General features: G+C 41.1%; 3 protein-coding genes across 9 annotated transcripts in view; 2 read left to right on the top strand and 1 right to left on the bottom strand.

Annotated features, from left to right (window-relative positions):
• Positions 1–4,298: 4,298 nt before the first annotated feature.
• soul5 (heme-binding protein soul5) lies at positions 4,299–6,306 on the top strand. The gene is made up of 7 exons (XM_033644927.2): positions 4,299–4,396; positions 4,547–4,606; positions 4,842–4,923; positions 5,022–5,142; positions 5,493–5,632; positions 5,738–5,901; positions 6,015–6,306. Coding segments are annotated over exons 1-7 (657 nt in total). The 5' UTR covers positions 4,299–4,394; the 3' UTR covers positions 6,103–6,306.
• A 1,497-nt stretch (positions 6,307–7,803) lies between these two features.
• nr5a5 (nuclear receptor subfamily 5, group A, member 5) lies at positions 7,804–16,274 on the top strand. Of its 2 annotated transcripts, none has more exons than XM_033644901.2 (7): positions 7,804–8,061; positions 9,453–9,568; positions 9,762–9,903; positions 10,149–10,909; positions 11,056–11,175; positions 11,313–11,460; positions 12,574–16,274. In XM_033644901.2, the coding sequence occupies exons 1-7, from the start codon at positions 7,962–7,964 to the stop codon at positions 12,819–12,821; spliced, it is 1,635 nt and encodes a 544-aa protein (XP_033500792.2). In that variant the 5' UTR covers positions 7,804–7,961; the 3' UTR covers positions 12,822–16,274. The 2 variants fall into 2 exon arrangements, with proteins under 2 accessions (XP_033500792.2, XP_033500793.2); XM_033644902.2 differs by having other exon boundaries at positions 7,822–8,061; positions 9,458–9,568.
• Positions 14,941–16,752, bottom strand: part of camsap3 (calmodulin regulated spectrin-associated protein family, member 3) — a 35,277-nt gene continuing 33,465 nt past the window's right edge. For all 6 annotated transcript variants that reach the window (XM_033644877.2, XM_033644881.2, XM_033644880.2 and 3 more), the window contains one exon: positions 14,941–16,577. In XM_033644877.2, the coding sequence (XP_033500768.1) occupies positions 16,278–16,577 (300 nt within the window). In that variant the 3' untranslated portion in view covers positions 14,941–16,277. The remainder of the gene's footprint in view (positions 16,578–16,752) is intronic.

Raw genomic sequence — 16,752 nt, 5'->3', positions numbered from 1 at the left:
AAATAAAGAGTCAACAATATGTAAAATAATATTTATGTCATTTACGAATGCCGATTTGACACTGAATTCGTGTTGCAATTCTTCACTGTGGCCACTAGAGGGCACTGAACATTCAAGTGATGACGTTTTTTGTAGGCTGATGAGGAAGTTAGCGTTGAACTAGTTCCCTTGTCAAAAAGCCACATCTTTCAATTGGATTTTTGGATTACTGAAGAAAATAAACTCTGGTTGCTTAGCAATTTATTGTTATATAAGTTATTTTGACATATAAAACCGGTTTGTTAGTTAGCTGTTTAGCTCGCACATACAAATAAATGAACGTTTAAGCTTTTATCAATATGGAGATGCTACACATCGTTAGCTTGGTTGATTGCATGAGCACCAGAGAAGACTGGAAGTCATTTACATATACCTGCATGACGAAAAAGTGGTGTCTCCTTTCTTATGCAGCTGTCATAAAGTCAGAACATGTGTCCATTCCTCAATTACCCGGTAAGTTTTTTATTTATTAAAAAGGCCTGTCCCATATGGATGCCTGTCCCTAATATAAGCCTGTGGAGTTTAGGAATTTGCACAAATAATAGCCTGGGCTACTAAATGAAGTTTTATCATACCGGGTGGGTGATGTTCACCTAGTTTAGCTCAAACAGCAGCAGTTCAAACACACTTTTATAAATGTTGTATTTTGCAAGCTTTTGATGAATTCAAGAACCAGATTTTGTAGTTCTGAGTGACCCAACCAAGAACCAGCACTGCTGTATAAAGGTTCGTGACACCACTCACATAACATATGCCCCCTTTTAAGGATTAATTATTGTCAGAATTGATATCGTATTATTATGCAACACATATTGCAAGCACTGGCAGCTATCTGACCATCTGATGCAGTTTCATGTTGGCTGATTGTTGTCCCCATGAACTTTGGCAGCACTTGAAGCAATACTGGGATGAATTTCACATATGGGCAATATATTTGTGTATATTTATATGAGTAATTTTTAAGAGTTTATTTACCAAACAAACGAGCAGAAAAACATGTGTTTTGTGACACTTGAGAGTGAGACTGCGTGAGAGCAAGACTGAGGCCTGAGGGAGGGTTTACCATGTCTTCCTATGTGCTTTGTCATGATGAGAGGAAAATCCTTTAACTATATGCTGCTGTTCTACTGAGGTTACACTGAACCTATTCAGTGTTCATTCACAAAATGAAGTCTTTGAAGAACTTAAAAAGATATTTTCTAACCACAGGTCTTTGCATTATCATAGAGCACAGAGCATTAATGGTTTACAGTAATGTTATATTGAAGGAGCAGCAGTATGTGCTCATGGTAGACTATAATTTCAAACACTGTAACATTAGATGGCTGCTACCAAGAGTTTTAGACAAGTACAATCCTCTACACGTTTCCTTTTTTTATTTTTTATTTTTTTAGTTTCTTTTATTTCAACCCCTTCTTTGAGTTATGATGATCCTTTAAAAATATATATAAATAAAATAAATATAAAATGTATAGTCAAGATTAGAATTTAAATGATGCATTTACTATAACATCTTTGCACAAAATCAAGTAACACGTGAGTAACCAGGTTGACAGTATCTGTCATTAAAAGTTGTTTTTTTTTTTTTTTTCGTGCAGCCTGGTTGCACACCAAAGCCTCCTCATCTTCTGCAGAGTGTAATTGGACCTTTTGTCTCGTGGTTGAATGCGTTAACAAACTCCAGGGATTTGGTGTTCTACATGTACAAAACAGGCACCTGATGACCTGTGCTAACAAAAGGTAGAAACTTCTCTTGTGACATGAATCTTACATAGTTAGTCCATTATTTCTGTCTGAGCCAATGTGTACAATGAACCGGTAAATAATAGCTCATGGGAACTGGGCGTTTTCGCTCAAGTTCAGAGAGTTAAAAAACGTGAGCCACCACCTCACATATGTTCTGTCACAATTTGTACCACCTGATGAGGCTTTGTACCTGGATTATTCTGTTAAATAACCTGTTTATTGATTATTTGATTTTGTATAAATCCTACTTTTTTATTCACTTATTCTGAATCATCAGTCGATCAATCAATGTATTTGTCACATGAAATCATAATTACAGTGAAATGTAATTCTGTCAAGTCCTTTGATTTGTGCATTGAATATCTGGGGTAGAAACTCTTCCTGAGCCTCACAGTGCTGGTCTGGTGTAGTCTGTACCTTCCTCTCGAAGGCAGTTGTCCAGGTGGTTGGGATCCTTAATGATTTTTCTGGCCTTATTTTTGCAGCGTCTGGTGTAAACATCCTTTAGGCAGGGTAGAGCAGCACCTATAGTATGTTCAGCTGTACGAACCACTCTATCAAGGCCTTGCGGTCCTGTTCGCTGCTGTTTCCACACCAGACCATGATGTTACCTGTCAGGACACTCTCGATGGTGCAGGAGAAGAATTTCCTCAGGCATCTCAGGTAAAACAGTATCTGCCTTGCCTTTTTCACCACTGAGTCAGTATGCAACACCCACATCAGGCCCTCAGCAATGTGGACACCAAAGTATTAGAAGCTGTTCACCCTCCCCACCAAGGACCTGGTGATATTAAGGAGGGCAGAGTATAAACCTTTCTTTCCAAAGTCCTCTATCATCTCAAGTTGTTGTCCTGACACCAGCAGGCCAAGTCCTCTATTTCTTTTGGGTCATCCTTTTCATTGTTATCTGTGATCAGGCCCACCACAGCTGAATGGTCCGCAAACCTGATGATGATGTCAGAATCTGGAGTGGCTCCACAGTTGTGTGTACAGGGAGTACAGCAGGGGACTCAAAACCCTCAAAGCCCTGGGGTGCTCCAGTGTTAAGGATGAGGGTGGACGAGGTGTGTCTGTCCACCCTCACCACCTGAGGTCTGCCCATGAGGAAGTCAAGGATCCACATGCACAGTGGGGTGTTTAATCTCAGGTCCTTGAGCTCTGTGCTGACCTTATCATAGAGACCGCAGAGAGAGAAATCAGGTCAAATTAAATTATACTTGCAAGTGACAAACAAACAAACAAAATTGGCATTTTTCTTGTCCATCTGGTATTTTACACTCAGTGGTCACTTTATATGGTAAAAATGCTAACTGTGTGAAATGTGTCAACAAAAACTGACACACTTAAGATTTTTTTGTTTTGTTTATTATTGAGGTCATAGGTTCAGGTGATATGTCCAGTGTTAAGGGAAGTACCATAAATACAAAGGACATTTGTCAGTTAAAAACAGTTCTCTGTTTTATAGTTTCCCATACTTGAGATCAGTGTATAATCATGAATAGAGAAGATACTGCAACCTGCAAATTAGGATTACTTGTGTCTCACCTATATGCTTCTTCTTACAGTCATTATGCACACATCCACCCGCCACACCCATCCACACAACTTGACATTGGTACTCTTAACTAACCCTTTGTTAAAAGTCTGTGAGAAAGATAAACACCTTTGTGGTTGTATCAACCAAAGTTGAGCGTTGACAGTTGTCCCTGACATTGTGTTGACATCAGGTACAGAGTAGTCCAAACTACACTAAACAAAAATGTATGCTCCCATTGTTCACAGGTTTAAGTTACAGGTCTAAGCCTTTTTTTATGCACACAAACTTTTTCTCTCAAGTTCTGGTGACAACAAGGACGGGACAACAAATCCGTGTTTGTGAGTGCTTCTCCTTTTTAACAGGTGTGGCATGTCAAGATGCTGATTAAACAGCACCATTACCACATAGGTGTGCCTTGGGATTGTCGCCTTTTAAATGTGCAGTTTTATCACACAACACAAAATTTGGTTTGTACAATGAAGAATTTCTCACAAACTATTAGAAAGCGGGAGGGTCATCTTACTGCTCGTCGTCCTTGCCCCGGTCTTGATGTGACAGAGGCAACATTTGTGGCATTGTATTGTGTGATAAAACTGCACATTTTAGAAAGACTTTTTTTGTGACCACCCAAGACACACCTGTGCAGTAATGATGCTGTTTAATCAGCGTCTTGTCGGGTGGATGGATTATCGGCTTACTAACACAGATTTTAACCAATTTGTGACCAGAATTTGAGAGAAATTAGTCTTTTGCATGGACAAAAAAATAGGACCACAAACAAAATGTTTGCTCAACGTAGATCTTCCTTAAGACCAAATTAAGGTGATATTCAAGAGGTTACAAAATTGGAAAAACACATACAGTCAAACGTGACTCTGTTTCATAATTCTACTCAGTCTCTTTTTTCTGCTTTGGGTTCCCATTGGTTATGACACTCTATTGTCTGGTTTGTGTTATGGGTTCAGGGAGTGGCCAGTTTGCCTTTCATAACCAGAGCTGGAATAAATAGTTGCGCTGAACCAGACTGACAAGATCCAATTTTCGACAGCACGGATCCCAACACTCTGCCACAATGTAAGTACAATTATATTGTCCAGATTGTTTTAGATGGAAATTCTTGAGTAGAAATTTCCTGTTTTATGAATGAAGCTTAAATGCTTTCACTGGATAAACAAAAGTGGGTTGGTGTGTCTTTGTGAAAATACTTTTAAATATGTGTTTCAGGATTTATCTTTCAGGGCTTGTTGGCTTTCTGCTGGTGCTAACAGCTGAGGCCAGAGTTGGGTAAGAAATCTAAATTTGATGCTCGTTTTTATTAGATTTCTGCATTTGAAAAGTAAAAACTGGCAGCTCTGTTACTCCTGTGAGTCAGGTGTAGAAGCAGATTCTTGGATATATGAGAAATTGCAAGTTATAAATCATTTTTACCCTGGCACAGATGATTACTGCTATCATATTTAGTATTTTTTTTAATGTCTGCATCATGCCTTTTTTAATAGTTTCCTCTCTTACTACACAGAAACTCCTCTCAGTTAGAGTTCTGTAGTGAGACTAAAGAGTGCCTGCTGTTTGATCTGGTCTGTGAGACTGAGGACTTTCAGGTGAGTGTGTCTGAGAAGGAGAGAAACCTGTTCACATTTGTTGTGCAAGAAACTTTTAAAAAGCCCACTCCTTCTGTGTGTGTTTCCATGTCCCTCAGGTCCGTTACTATGACTCTGTGAAATGGGTTTCAACTGACGAGACGTCCTACTTCATGGATATGGCAGCATTTAGAGCATTCAGACGACTTTTTGAATACATCACTGGTGCCAACGAGAATGGTGCGTCATTTATGTGTTTTGCTTAATCTTTTATTTTAAAAGGATGTCAACAGAAAAGCACAACCGCACAATGTTTACATAAAAATACAGTGGTGCAACGCAACAGAAACTCATTGTAACTCATTCAGTTTGCAAGAAACTAGTATTTGAAACCATTTCCCAGCTTCTGTTGGTGGAGCAGCTAAAATTAAAATGTCCTATAATTACTGTATTTAGTTGTGAGCAGCGAGCAGAAACAGTTTGGCAGTTTCTTGGATATTCAAGCCATAACATTTTGATTTTATGTTGTATTTTTCCTCTCTGTGACATCTCTAAGAAAAAAAAAAATAATTGTGTTTTCTTACCTTCAGGAGAGAAAATTGAAATGACTGCTCCTGTTGTTATAAAAATATCTGAGGGCATGTACTTCTGGCAAAAGGGCACCTACACAATGAGTTTCTTGCTGCCAGCTAAACATCAGGCGAAGCCCCCCAAACCTACTGATGAGCAGGTAAACTTCCCTGACAATGGTTGGAAAAAAAACACATCAGTCTTTACTTCTAAATGCTGTGATTGTGTTTGAATAAATTCAGTATGAAACTTTGCTGACTTGCAGGTGTACCTCCAAAAGATGCCAGCAATGAAAGTGTATGTGCAGAGCTACGGAGGATGGATGACGAGCTTTTCTGACAGAAACAAAGCAAGCAGTCTCTCCGCTGCCCTCGACTTACTGAAAGCAGAGTACAAAAAAGGCTTTCACTATGCTGTTGGATATAACAGGTAAATAAATCACCAGCATTTTACCCAGTCTAAAAAAGCAAAGCAAAGAAAAGCTTTTAATATTTGGTGATTTGATATTTTGCAGTAAAACACTGTGCATTTGTCTCTTGCAGTCCAATGAAGCTGTTTAACAGGCACAATGAGGTGTGGTATGTCGTCAGCGATGACCCAGTGTGTTCCAGCAGTGAGGAAGAGGACTGAAGCAATGAGGGCTTACAGCAGATGGTGCATATGAAGAGCTTTTGCAAGGCAGACATTACGTCAAGTGTCATGTAAATAACCTGCCAGTGAGAGCACACATTTTAAAAATGCCAATGAATTTAATACACTACGTAGTACTTGCAACGATGATTTTACACAAGCTTGTTTTCTGCTCTATTCAATAAATTTACCCTTTTGCAGTCATTTTTTGGTATGAAAGGTGTTGTCTTTGTCATGAAATTTGTCAAAAGCAGCAGGATTGACAATAGATGAAACCTGTCAACGAGTCTCACTCCAGTTTAGACCTGTTTTTCTACAATACCACCAGATGGCACTACTAAACTCAAAAATACCTCCAGGATTACACATACTGCCTGTCACTGCAAGCTTTTTTTTGGTGACATATGTTATTGAAGATTTAGCCTCTCAGAGAAGTGAAACAGTGTCAGGTGTCAGAACCCAGACTGGTGAAAATAGCAGGGGGACTGTTTTATTGATGAATGCCATAATCAATTTACAAGCTAATGTGGAGAAGTCATAACCGTCCACCCTTGAACTGCACTGTTTTTGCGTCACTTTGCAGCTTCATCAAAGCAACCACTGTCCAGATTTGGCTGTTGAATGGCACCTTATCATCTCAAGCACTGCCTGCGGATGTAGAAGAATATATTCACTGTGTGTGATTTAAGTAACTGACTAACATTATACTGAGTAAAGTATTTTTTTCTGATTGTACTGCCCTTGGTAACACTTTATTTGGAGAGTCTGCCTACAGTTGACGGAGCATTTGTAACATTTCTCAGAATAATTTAGTTGAACTTAAACTATCCACTTAGTCTATGCTGCATAAGTTGAGCAAGTAGTTCAAGTTGAATTGAATTATTCTGTGAATAATTAGGTATGTTCATGAATAGTCACATATTCTCTCCATATAATCTGCAAAACACCTACAGAATACAGCAAAAGTGTTCAGTTTAAATTTATACGCTGTTAAAATGTTACAAATACTCTACAAACTACCTGTAGGTAGACTATCTGCTTCTTTTTACCTGTGCTCCAACACGTTTCAGAGGGAAATATTGTAGTTCTTACTTCACTACATTTAAATTTAAAAACACACGATCAGCGTATGAAATAAAATTCATTGCTAAAGACTGATCCAGTGGCTCCCAGACTTTTTGGCCTGTGACCCTCACTAAAATAAAAGTATTCAGTTGGGGCCCTTTATCACACCTTTCAGATGTATGTTAGTTGTTATAAGTTACACTAAACATCTCAGCTGTTACAAACATTACAAACTTTATTTTGTCTTATTTACCATCTCGTGTCAGACCCTGAGTTTGGACCACATGTATACTTTATATAAAGTAGTTAAGTAGGCACTTTGACTTGTTCTTTCACACCTATAAATTAATTGCAATGCTACAATATGTAAAAATAATAATAGTAATGCCAGCTTAACATGAAATCTGAATGGCTGTAGTTTTGGCTGTGATTACAGACACTCTTCAGTGGATTCTTATCTTATCAGCTGAGCTCCAGGACGGCTCAGTGATACTGGAGTGACTTCACTACAGTAACACTGCAGCAGGTGGATATCTGACTGTCCCCCATGCAGGGGCCGGTTGGCTGGCTGGCTTGCTGACTGACTGACTGGGTAGGAGTGCCAATCAGGAGAGGTTTTATGACACTGAAAGTAGATCGAAGTCCACTTGTGGGCCTCAAACAACCATCAGTCCACCGGGGCTGTTTGGCCTGTCAGCTGGCCTTTCTCTGGCTCTCCTGCGGTGTCTGTCTGGTCTCTGCGACAATGAAGATCCGGCTGGGCTGACTCTGAAGCTCAAGTACCATCAGCCAAAATGGACCTACCTAATTATCACCCACAGCAGCCACAGCCACTTGTACACCACCCTGGCAACTATCCAGAGGATCCTATAACTTTGGAAGGACCGTCAACATGTGAGTATAATCTAGGTAGATGGTGCCCTTGTATACAGCTTTCAGAAGATATTCTTTGAACTTTACATTATTATAAAGATATCAGTGTTTTAAATGTCTTGTTTTAAAGTTCAGAGTTTAAAGTACAGCAGTGTCTGACGTGTAAAAAAAAAAAGTGGTGCAGAAATGTTATTGATCACGTTTATGTGGAAATCCACATTTATAGAATTAAAGGCATGAAAGTGGTTCATTGTTTTGCTACAGATTTTTATATGGGAGACTGGTTCTTGTGGAGGTCATAACCCATAATCGGTAATCGCTGGGAATTATGTAAGGGTCATATCTCTGATCATCGTCAAGCAAATCATGTTTAGTGATAAGGTACTGTCTCTAACAGAGGGATAGTCATGTACTACTCGCTATTCTCTCAACAGCTGAGCAATAAACCTCATTAGATGACACACTTATGTCAGCAGCACTCGACCGCCAGACATATTATCAATTCAGAATCTTCTCTGTGGCTGATTTAAAGGGATAGTTCACCTCAAAATCAAAAATACATAACTTTCCTCCCAGCTGTAGGGCCATTTATCAGTCTTGATTGTTTTGGTGTGAGTTGCAGAGTGTTGGAGATATCGGTAATAGAGATGTCTGCCTTCTTTCTAATATAATGGAACTAGACGACACTCGGCTTGTGTTGCTTAAAGCGCCAAAAAATACATTTGAAAAAGTCAACAGCAATGTCTCTCTCCAGAAACCATGACCCGGTCACTCAAGATAATCCTCAGACCAGCTGCATGTAGGAACTACTTTCTTTCTACCAAACTACACCCCCCAACCGTATCACTGCAAAGAAGGAAGTTTTCATCTACTCGGGGATTAGAGGCTCGTGCTTTTGACAGCGCAAGATGTAAACATTAACAAAGTCCTCCTCGGCTGAGCTGTAACATTAGCTAGCTCAGTGGTGCTGGGTGAGCTAGCAGTAGATGCACTCTTCCTTTCGCACAGTGATAAAGCTGGTGGTTGTAGTTTGGTAGAAAGAAAACAGTTCCTACATGAAAATGCTCATAACAAGGTCTTTGGATTATCTTGAGTAATCAGGTCAGGATTTCTGTAAAGAGATACTGATGTTGTGTATTTTTTGGCCCTTTGAGCACCACAGTCCAAGTGCCATCTACTTCCATTATATTAGAGAGCAGGCAGACATCTCTACAGCCGGTATCTCCAACACCTGGCAACTCACACCAAAACAATCTAGAGTGATAAATAACGCTACAGGTAAGAGGAGAAGGATATATTTTTGATTCAGGGTTAAACTTTCCCTTTAAGATATTACCTGCACCGAGAGGATGAGATGTTTGTGTCACACTGTATATTTGACATTCAGTGTTAATTGTGGTGTCTTCCTCCAGCGCAGGAATTAAAGACAGAGCCAGACAGCAGAGCAGATTCAGAGGAGAGCTGTCCCATCTGTGGAGACAAAGTATCAGGGTACCACTATGGGCTGCTCACTTGTGAAAGCTGCAAGGTAAGAGATAGGGGTTTGACCAGTCCATGGAGAAATATTTATCCTCAAACAGCACCACAGGATACCATGGTGTTGTAGTATAGACCAACTAGCCATAGCCAACTACTATAGAGCTAAGATAAATTATGTCTGTAACTATAATGATGCATATTTTATACTGTCAGAGAATGAAGCAAAGTCTGTCTCTCTACAGGGCTTTTTTAAACGCTCAGTGCAGAATAACAAGCATTACACCTGTGCAGAACAACAGAGCTGCCCCATGAACCTTTCGCAAAGGAAACGTTGTCCTTTCTGCCGCTTCCAAAAATGTTTGGCAGTGGGAATGAAGAGAGAAGGTACAACTTGTATTCTGCTCTACTGCTCTTGTGCTCCACTGACATTCATGTTCTTTTCTCCCATATGACTTATCTAAAAAGTCATAAACCAGTGCTGTAATGACCCAGATTATAAATTACGACTTTGTATCTGAGTCCTCACAGTGGAGTGGGCATATTGTTAGTTTTATAAACAAAGTCATCTAAGGTAGTGTTTGAAATCTTGTGGTGAAACTTTTGTAATTTGTTACATGTTGTGTCAACAGCGGTAAGAGCAGATCGTATGAGAGGTGGCAGGAATAAATTTGGCCCTCTGTACCGGCGGGACAGGCAGATGAAACAGCAGAAGGTGTATCACCAGGCAAACACTGCTCCCTACAGGATTAAGATGGAAACTACTCAAACACACCCGTCCACAGCTCCAAGTGACCCTCACCTTATCAGCAGTCACACAAGTGCTCCATTGTCTTCTGATGCTTTTCATCAGACCCACATGTATCCCCCTGGCATAGGGCAGTCAGGTGCGCCCATGCCTCTGGACTGCACCATGAGCGCAGAAAGGGTGCTCACACCTCTACCGCTGCCCTACCCTGGATTGTACCACCGCACCTTCCCTGGATACTTCCAGGAGAAAGGAGAAATGCCTTTTAGCTACAGCCCGGCTCCTTCAAACTATACAGTGCACCCAACTCAGAACAATTCATTCACACCAAGAAGCACACCAGCATCATCCCCCTGCTCAACGCCAAGCTCAGTCACCCCGCAGCCACCCCAGGCTTCCACCCACAACCCAGACACCTCTTCATCAGCCCCTCTTACACCCAGCTTCCTAAGCCATCTCCTGGAGGGGGAGCCAGATGAGAGCCAGCTGTGTGCCAAGGTCCTCACCACTCTGCAGAGAGAACAGGCCAACCGAGGCAAACATGACCGCCTTAATACATTCAGCATCATGTGCAAAATGGCTGACCAGACTCTGTTTGGGCTTGTGGAGTGGGCTAGGAACAGTACACTCTTCAAGGAGCTCAAGGTAATGAAACATGAAATTCTAAAGTTATATAGACCTTTTTGCTGTAATGGAAATTGGCTGTGTGAGCAGACTCCTTACTGGAGGTCAAAGATCACAGCATTTAATTTGTAACTACATCGGATCAATTTTTTTTATGCCTCCCACAGGTGGAGGACCAGATGGTGCTGCTGCAGAGCTGCTGGAGTGAGCTCCTTGTCCTGGATCACCTCTGTAGACAGGTGGCCTATGGCAAAGAAGGCTGCATATATCTGGTCACAGGACAACAGGTAAAGTTAACAGCACACAATGATGAATTTCTACTAGCATCAAAAATGTCTTTGGATAGAACATTATGTGTTCTTTTGTTGTTCTGCTGCACAGAAGCTTTCAGTCTGATCATCACCTTTCTTTCATTCTGATGCAGATTGAGGTGTCGACCATCATCTCCCAGGCAGGAGCGACACTGAGCAGCCTGGTATCGAGGACCCAGGACTTGGTGTCCAAACTGAAGGGATTCCAGCTGGACAGACATGAGTTTGTCTGTCTCAAATACTTGGTGCTATTCAACCCTGGTGAGCTTTTCCTTTTGAAGGTGTAGACAATTTATAGAAGATACAAATCCAGTGTGGCCTCTTGATCAACTTTGTGACCTCTCATTTGTACATTTTGTCAATTTTAGGGGGAACAGGGGATCTTTAGGGTGAGATTGCAAGTCAACAGTACAGCGTCAAGTTTTTCTAGTCATAACTATGCAGTAAACATTGTGTTTTGGTTAAATACCTGTTCGAACTTTGAAAGTTTAGAGTATATGTATTGGGGGTTATAAATTGTTGCAGCACTGTTTTGGTTAATACCATTTGTTACACAGATTTGGTGCTAAATGGAAGCAATGATTTGTCGAAAATGGTCAAAAATCCTTCCAAAATACCACAGTAATACACTAAGACCTTGAGGAACAACATAGAAAAATCTATGCTGTGATCTGGACCTTTGGAAATTTCTGTAAGAATTGCATGTTTTGGCGATGGGATGGCAAGCACTTCTGTTTTGGAAACTGACTGAAAAACCTCCTTATTGTCATGTCATTGACCTATGAAAAGCACCAAGGTCTCTAGTTTGTGGTTTCAAAATCTCATGAGGCTGTGATTATCCCAGAGGTCAGAATAAGTCATTGTATAAAGAGAGGACAAGTTTAAAAAATGACCTTACTACACTGTAATGGCTACCATGGGGGCTAACAACATCACAGACGAATAGAATTAGGCTCATTGAATCCACAAGGCTCTCAGCTTTCCAGTCATACCCAATTTATACAATTCCAAGACTGTTTAGGGACCATAGTGTGCAGAAATATTCAAATACACAACTTTTAGAATAGGCAAAATGAACACATCTGTACCTCGCGAGAAAAACTGCATTGTACTAGCATAAAGTTGGCATGTCTGCAAATGGGAGACTTGTGGGTTTCCACAGAGACCATTTCCATTCAGATATCTTGAGGTGAAAGGTTCAGGGACCTCTATGAAAATGGTCATGCCAGTTCTCCCCTTGCCAAAAGTGTCAGTATCCTCAAAGAGTGGAAGAGGCTTAAGTCATGCATGCAGCTTCCCTTAGCATTGAGGGTGTGTACATGTATATACTGTGTACTGATGAGAAACCTGCCACTTATCTTCTCTCTGGTCTAGATGTGAAGTCACTGCAGAACCGCAGGCAGGTGGAGCAGACACAAGAGAGAGTGAACAGGGCCCTGATGGAGCACACGCAACAGAGTCACCCAAGGCACTCAGACAAGTTTGGCCAACTGCTGCTCCGGCTTCCTGAAGTACGCAGCATAAGCTTGCAGGTTGAGGAGTATTTGTACCAGCGCCATCTTCTGGGAGATTTGCCCTGCAACTCTCTGCTCACTGAGATGCTGCACACCAAGCACAACTGAGGAGATGCTGCTGTATATTCAAGCCCCGGTGGCAAAGCTTGAGTTTACTGCTGTGAATTTTTGTACCTACTTTTGGCCCTTCAGACACAACTCATATTGTTGTTGCAAGTAGTAAACTGGCATCCTCTCTTAAAGATCAGTACTGAAGGGTAATTTTATAACATCTCATACTTTGCTCAAGTGCCCATTATTAACAGTATTACCACAGCCAAACAGCCCAGTAAATATTTGTTTCTGTCAGTATTGTTGGACAGATTTAAGATCCAAGCACTACCATTTTGTTTCTAATAGGCAGAAAGTGCTCAGCTGCGTAAAAACAGGTGAAAAATGCATCATTGAATAAATAAAAGTGGTTTCTGGATGTGTCGATATGTACTCAAAACCCATAACTGCATTAAAGGTCCAGGTGTGTAGGAATTAGGGGAATGTATTGGCAGATATGTAATATAATAAGTATGTTTTCTTTAGCATATCATCATCTGAAAATAAGAATTGTGTTTTTGTTACCTTAGAAAGAGCGGTTTATATCTGTATGGGGAACAGGTCCTCATCCTCAGAGTCTGCCATGTTGTACCACCATGTTTCTACAGCAGCCCAGACAAAACAAACACTGGCTCTAGATAGGGCCATTTACATTTTCACATCGGCCACCGTAGTTAGCACTCCCTCTGTGAGAAGTAGCATCTGAAGATCACTTATATTTTTAAGGTGAAACTTCTCCAGTGTTCTTACCAGTTTAAATCCCTGATTTGCTTTGGAGAGGAAAAGGACTCTGGATCTTAAGTTATCAGGGGAAAAAAGATGAGAATACATTAGTAGGTGCTGGGTTGGCAGCCTGTCTTAGACGAGCTGGACAGCATCGGAGAAACACTTGATTTGTAAAGGGAAACTGCTTAATCATGGTACACTTGTTTTGGAAAGGAAGAGATCTTTTTTTTTTTCTAAGATATTTTTTAGGGCATTTTTTTTGCCTTTAATTGATAGGATAGTGAAGTGTGAAGGGGGGGGGACATGCAGCAAAGGGCCACAGGCTGGAGTCGAACCTGGGCCGCTGTACATGGGGTGCCTGCTCTACCACTAAGCCACCGATCTCTAGATGCCACTGAATCCCCCTAAATATTACACACTACTGCTTTAAAGTGTGTATCAACATTAAAACACATTAGTGTGGCTCTCTTCTGCTCCGTCACTGTTTCTCCAGCAGAAATTTGCCATCACTCATAGGCTAAGTGGCTTACACTGATATCAGCTGCACACATTGGAAATTCTAATGACAAAAAATGCAAATGGGAAAAGAAATATGGGAACGACAAAACATAGATGATGATGATTTTAAAAGGATTTTTATTTCGTCTGGTCCAGTTGCCAAGGAGAGTAAATTTATGAAATGATCATACATAATGTGCTGGCACAGATTCGATAACAGAAAAGAAAGAAAACAACATAAATGTTATGACAACTTCTATGAAATGAATGAGAGACTTACCACCTTAACCAAAAAAAAAAAAGACAAAAGTAGAACCTGAAACTAAACATCAAATGCACCATCTAATGCAAACCAAATAAATACACCTCTGGGTGACGTGGGGAGCTCTAGGGGAGAATTGCACAGAATCAAAATATAGTGTTTAACTACCACATACTAACACATAAATACAAACATCCACTTATTCCATGTGCACTCCTTCACTCACACTTTTAATCAATCATCTTTTTTCCTACACGATGTGGTCGCCTTTTTTTGTTTTCACATCTGTATCTGAATCTCATTCGAACGACGCGTTTGTTGGAGGCAGTCAGTGATTTGAAAGTAGACAGCTGCACCGCGGCAGCTGCTGTAGTGCTTACGACCGCAAATGAAGGGAAGAAGGCCAATTTCCCACAGGTTTTGTGGTGACCTAATCACAAGCGACTGTAGGGTCAAGTGTTTCACCTAACAGGGTGGACACTAGCAAAAAAATATATTGGCGTTTTACATTCCTCCAGATATACATGAAGGAGTCTCTTAAGACTGCGAAGAAGATGAGGGCTGTTACAGTCCGAAATGATCCTTCATTGAGAAACCTACTGTTTCTATGCAGCAGCACACAAACAGGGAATCATATCATAGGAAACAGACTCCCAGTGAGCTAAAGGATTTATTAATCCCTAGAACAAAAGGTTTCAGCAATTTTCAGTTGTTTGACAATTTCTTTTCATTCTCATACTCTCATTCTCATCTCAAACATACATCTCACTAATGCTTAAGCAGCAGGCTAGCTTATTCGTAGCTTACAAAGGTCAACTTACTTTTTACAAATCATTGTCAAAAAAAAAAACAAAAACAAAGTAATCAGCATTCAGTATATATTAAATCAGCACTGATTATCATTTTCACACAGAGCCGTATCCAAGTAATGATAAACATGGTAAAGCCCTCCTTCATGTTTTCCAGTTTTGTTTTTCAAGATATGCTCAGATAACATTTCAATTCATCACATGTCAAAAAATGAGAAAGCAAGGTAAGAGGGGGAAAAAGTCACATGAATGTCATTCTTCTTTCAGCTCTCAAAGGCTGAAGCGATTTGTCCAGCAAAAAACATGTCAAAATAGTATAAAAAAACATCCAGATGTCTACAGCTGAAGGAATGGAGTGGAATGCGCATACTGTGGGGGCACGGGCAGTTTCTAGGTGTGCATGTCCACTGACAACCACAGTAGCCGCTGCCAGTGCGGCCCACAGAGGAACCACCCACTATGGTGTTTTCTGGTCCCGACCGACCAGTGAAAACACCCTTGAATGGAATGAGTGGTTAGTGTGTGCCCTACATTCATATGAGAGCAGCATTTACCTGCTATTTATTTTCAGCTAGGATCTCCTATCAGAACTGAGAGCTGAGCCACTCGTCTCAGTAGACTAGAGAGAGAGTGAGCCCTGGAAGAAGAAGAAGTAGAAGAAAAGGCAGCAAAAGGAAAAGCAAGCAGACTTGAGAGGGGGTGTGAACTACTCTGGCCCAAAATACTGTTAAGCGGGCAAAGGCAGTGTGGTTGTCCCCTCCTTTTCTTACCTAAGAGTTGCAAAAATGACTCCTGGGGGCAGGGTAAGGTAAGGCATGAGGAGGCAGGGTGCAGGGGAAAGAGAATTCTTCATCCCAACAGAATCAGTCGCATTACATTTTACAATCTAGGTAGACGAGGCAGAGCCAATCAGAAGCCCTCAAGAGAGAAACTACTGTAATTACATTGGCTGAATGAGTGAGTGATTGGCCCTTTCCTCTTGGCGTGTACAGTTGATGGGATTGTTCTCAGGGTCCAGGTCGATAGCTGGCCAAAAGCCGAGTCAGTCATGCTGTCCACTGCGAGTTTAAGTGCGTAATGCACCATCTCAAGTGCCTCACTGGCCAAAATCGAGGACAATAGGAGTCAAGTTAGGAGTTGGATCCCTGAATGGTAACTTCTCCGCCCATCTACCCGACTTTATTTGGGAGTGCCAAGCTTCTTGGGAGTTCCTGGACGCTTTTGCCAGAAGTGACCAGGGATGGTGAAGGCGTCAACACTCATAGACATAGTTTTGGACGGGATGACAGTGAACTGCTTGCGGTCAGAGCTGTACTTGTAAATGGACTCAACCATCTCAGGTGTGATGATCCGGGGGCCGATGCCAGTGAGCCGCTGCATCTCCTCGGTTTCAGGGTTCATGGTGTAAACTGCTCTGAACTGGCAGCTCGTATCTCTGAAGAGGATGAGGAAGTGGTTGGCCGTGCTCGTCTCCATTTCCTGAGGAGAGAGAGACAGAATAAGAATAAACAACAAGGTGAGTGTAGGGTTGGATGATATATCAGTTATACTTGATGTCTCGTGGCTTGTACCATGGAGGATGTATAAAGTGACTATATTGCAAACGTCGAGTATAATCTGTCACTTATTTTTTTAAGCCACCGACATAAGACTC

Source organism: Epinephelus lanceolatus, chromosome 18, assembly GCF_041903045.1.
Source record: "Epinephelus lanceolatus isolate andai-2023 chromosome 18, ASM4190304v1, whole genome shotgun sequence".
Lineage (NCBI taxonomy): Eukaryota > Metazoa > Chordata > Actinopteri > Perciformes > Serranidae > Epinephelus > Epinephelus lanceolatus.
The sequence above is the reverse complement of the archived record's forward strand: the minus strand, read 5'-3'. Positions and strand labels throughout refer to the sequence as shown.

Bases quoted from the DNA above. Each gene is read 5' to 3' on its own strand.
- soul5 (XM_033644927.2), top strand. The intron at 4,607-4,841 runs GTAAGAAATCTA...CTTACTACACAG, and splicing joins ACAGCTGAGGCCAGAGTTGG to AAACTCCTCTCAGTTAGAGT. The intron at 4,924-5,021 runs GTGAGTGTGTCT...CATGTCCCTCAG, and splicing joins GTGAGACTGAGGACTTTCAG to GTCCGTTACTATGACTCTGT.
- nr5a5 (XM_033644901.2), top strand. From the start codon at position 7,962: ATGGACCTACCTAATTATCACCCACAGCAGCCACAGCCACTTGTACAC. The intron at 9,904-10,148 runs GTACAACTTGTA...TTGTGTCAACAG, and splicing joins AGTGGGAATGAAGAGAGAAG to CGGTAAGAGCAGATCGTATG. The intron at 11,461-12,573 runs GTGAGCTTTTCC...TCTCTGGTCTAG, and splicing joins CTTGGTGCTATTCAACCCTG to ATGTGAAGTCACTGCAGAAC.